Here is a 2,649-nt window from a genome sequence, read left to right on the forward strand (position 1 = left end):
CTTTCCCCCACCTCCATCACACATCAGAACAGTCAAGTAGCATAATTTAATAGCTGACAGGTTGGTCCGTTTCTTTCTTTACGTTGCAGAAAGGTTTTTGAATGTTCCAGCACAACTATGTAGGCTTACTAACATTATGTGTCGCGACGTGGTGGAATCAGGCGCTCGTCAATTTTTTGGCATATGGTGTTATTGGTATCATCTTAAAGCATGTGTATCTGTCTTGCTTGTCATGAAAAAATATCCTTCTACGTTGAATGGAAGCCGAGACATTTGAGGTTTGAAGGAGGTCAGGGTCGCTTCATATCAGAGGTAAAATTTGCCTGAAAAATGGCCGCCAAAGTTTGGTAACTTCTATAGCTTAAGAGTCCTTGGAAACTGAAAATTGACATTAAATTTGTATGCCTTAAATCCATGTTTTTCAGTAAAATCCACATAGAAATGTGTTTTTAATTGGATATACAAGATGTTGAGCCGAAACATAAAAAAAGGAAATTAGAAAAAAAATTGCCCGACGGTCAGAACATTGCTAATTTCTCTAGTTTCATTATTTTGACGAGCGCCTGATTTCACCACGATGCCTCACATATTTATGGTGCTCTTTAGTGCGCGCGGCTGTCTTTTCCGTACAATAATAATTATTGTCTATCAAGCAAGGTGGTGATTCCAATGACAGCTCGGAGGGCTTTCTATCCCTTCAACATTTACTTACAGGATGGTAAATACTCGCTGGGTGGCTGTTTTCAAGCTGGAGGAAAGTGGTGCATTATGGCCGCTCGTTTTGTCCGTCTGTCTGTTCGTCCCGGTGGCATTTGGCCGGACTCCATTAAAGGATTATAGTTGTTGTGGGTTTTTTGGCTTTCTTTTTGGTTTTGTTTTGGTTTTTTTGGTTTTTTGTTTTTTGTGTGTGGTCCATTCGTCGTCTGGTTTTCTAATCGTTTTTGTGTTTTGTATTTTTCTTTGGGGGGAGGGTGGTGGCATTGGGAGAACATAGGATTGGGTGGGATAATGTTGGGGTGGGAGTATGGACGTAAGGAGTGGTGTGGATGTGGGTGAGGAGTTGGATTTTTCTTTGGGGGAGGGGGGGGGGGCGTATAATTACTTTTGATACCTTTTGCACATATCGGTTTTGACGGTCACAAGGAAAGGATGGAAATACTTGTTAAAATGTCTCTCCCATCTGACAAACAAATTACGTCCCTTGCTTGTTTGTTGGTTGGTTTTTATACGTGTTTTTTTCTGTTCCTATCTTTTGTCTGTTTGTTTTTGTTGCATTTTACGTTGGAATGGTTTTTCCACAAAACTGTGTGCCCTGGCACGTTATACAAGCAGCTACTCACCTTGCACATTCGTGTTTTCCTGTACTTTACACGCCGCCACCACAACGGCAGCCTTGTTTCATCAAGTCCCATAGACTTGTACCTTAGATCGCACACTGTCATGGCTGCCCGCTGCTCTTCACTCTCTAATTTTTAAAAATTGACAAGAATTTTTTTTAAAGAATTAATTTGCTGCGAAGCTTACCTGCCATGGCCGGCATCATTATGCCTATCAAAGAAGGGCAGAACACAACCTTGATATAGTCGAGTGTGGGTGGCAGTTTTCACCCTTGCCCTTCATTTGGTCCAAATTGAGTCAAAATGGAGGTTGGTGGGTGCTCTTTCCTGTCAAACATCTATCAACGCTTCTCCTCCTTCTCTTTTGTGTATGCTACACTCTTGTAACACATAATATATTCTTCGGCACTTATATGACCTTATTGTGTTTGCAAGTGCTGTAAAACTCTTACGAAAATCAAAATGGTGGGATCAACAGTGAACCGAAAATACACCAAAGTGCATCATATTATAACGCAATTGTGTAAAAAACATTTTTGATTAAAAATAGTCAAAACAACAACAACAGCAACAACAACAATAACAACAACATCCCACCCACACCCCCTAAAAAAAACCCCAACAAACCAAACCAACAAACCCATACAGCTGATAAGAAGATCAACAATAACATAAGGAAAAAAAATCTCGCAGAAAGCTCCCACCAGCACCCGTCCCTGAGTTTGTCGCTGTGTCCTCAGCCCAAGGCAGGTCTGGGCAAGAAGGCCCAGGGGAAGAAGAAGGACGAGAAGGCGGCGGAGGTCCTGCCTGACCTCACCGTGGAGATAGAGGCCTTCCCGTGCAAGCGGGCCGGGTCAAGGGTCAACGGCAAGGACGTCGTCAAGTGGAAGATCTACCTCAACACGCCAGACGTGTGGTATGACAGTCATGTGGCACTCAGGGAAAGGGATGGTGAGTGGGATAGTGAGGGATGGTGAGGGATGGTGAGGGATGGTGAGGGATGGTGGGGGATGGTGAGGGATGGTGGGGGGATGGGATGGTGAGAGATTGTGGGGGATAGTGAGGGATGGTGAGGGATAGTGAGGGATGGTGAGGGATGGTGGGTGGACTGGGGCAGGGATGGTGAGGGATGGTGGGCGATGGTGAGGGATGGTGAGGGATGGTGAGGGATGGTGATGGATTGTGAGGGAACATGGTTGTTTCCACGTCTGTTATCCGTCTCTACGTTCTTTAAAACAGTAACTCCGGATTGTATCCCTCGTGTTATCTGTCTCTGTCATATCTCTCTCTCTCTCTCTCTCTCTCTCTCTCT

At 44.3% G+C, this 2,649-nt stretch overlaps 1 protein-coding gene across 1 annotated transcript in view; it reads left to right on the forward strand.

Annotated features, from left to right (window-relative positions):
- The window catches only part of LOC101855746, a gene marked incomplete at its 3' end in the record, with an annotated part of 59,554 nt that overhangs the window by 49,030 nt on the left and 7,875 nt on the right, over nucleotides 1–2,649 (forward strand). The window contains 1 exon segment of the mRNA XM_013087379.2: nucleotides 2,078–2,288. Coding sequence (XP_012942833.1) covers nucleotides 2,078–2,288 — 211 coding nt within the window.

Source organism: Aplysia californica, unplaced genomic scaffold, assembly GCF_000002075.1.
Source record: "Aplysia californica isolate F4 #8 unplaced genomic scaffold, AplCal3.0 scaffold00581, whole genome shotgun sequence".
In the NCBI taxonomy this organism is placed as follows: Eukaryota; Metazoa; Mollusca; class Gastropoda; order Aplysiida; family Aplysiidae; genus Aplysia; species Aplysia californica.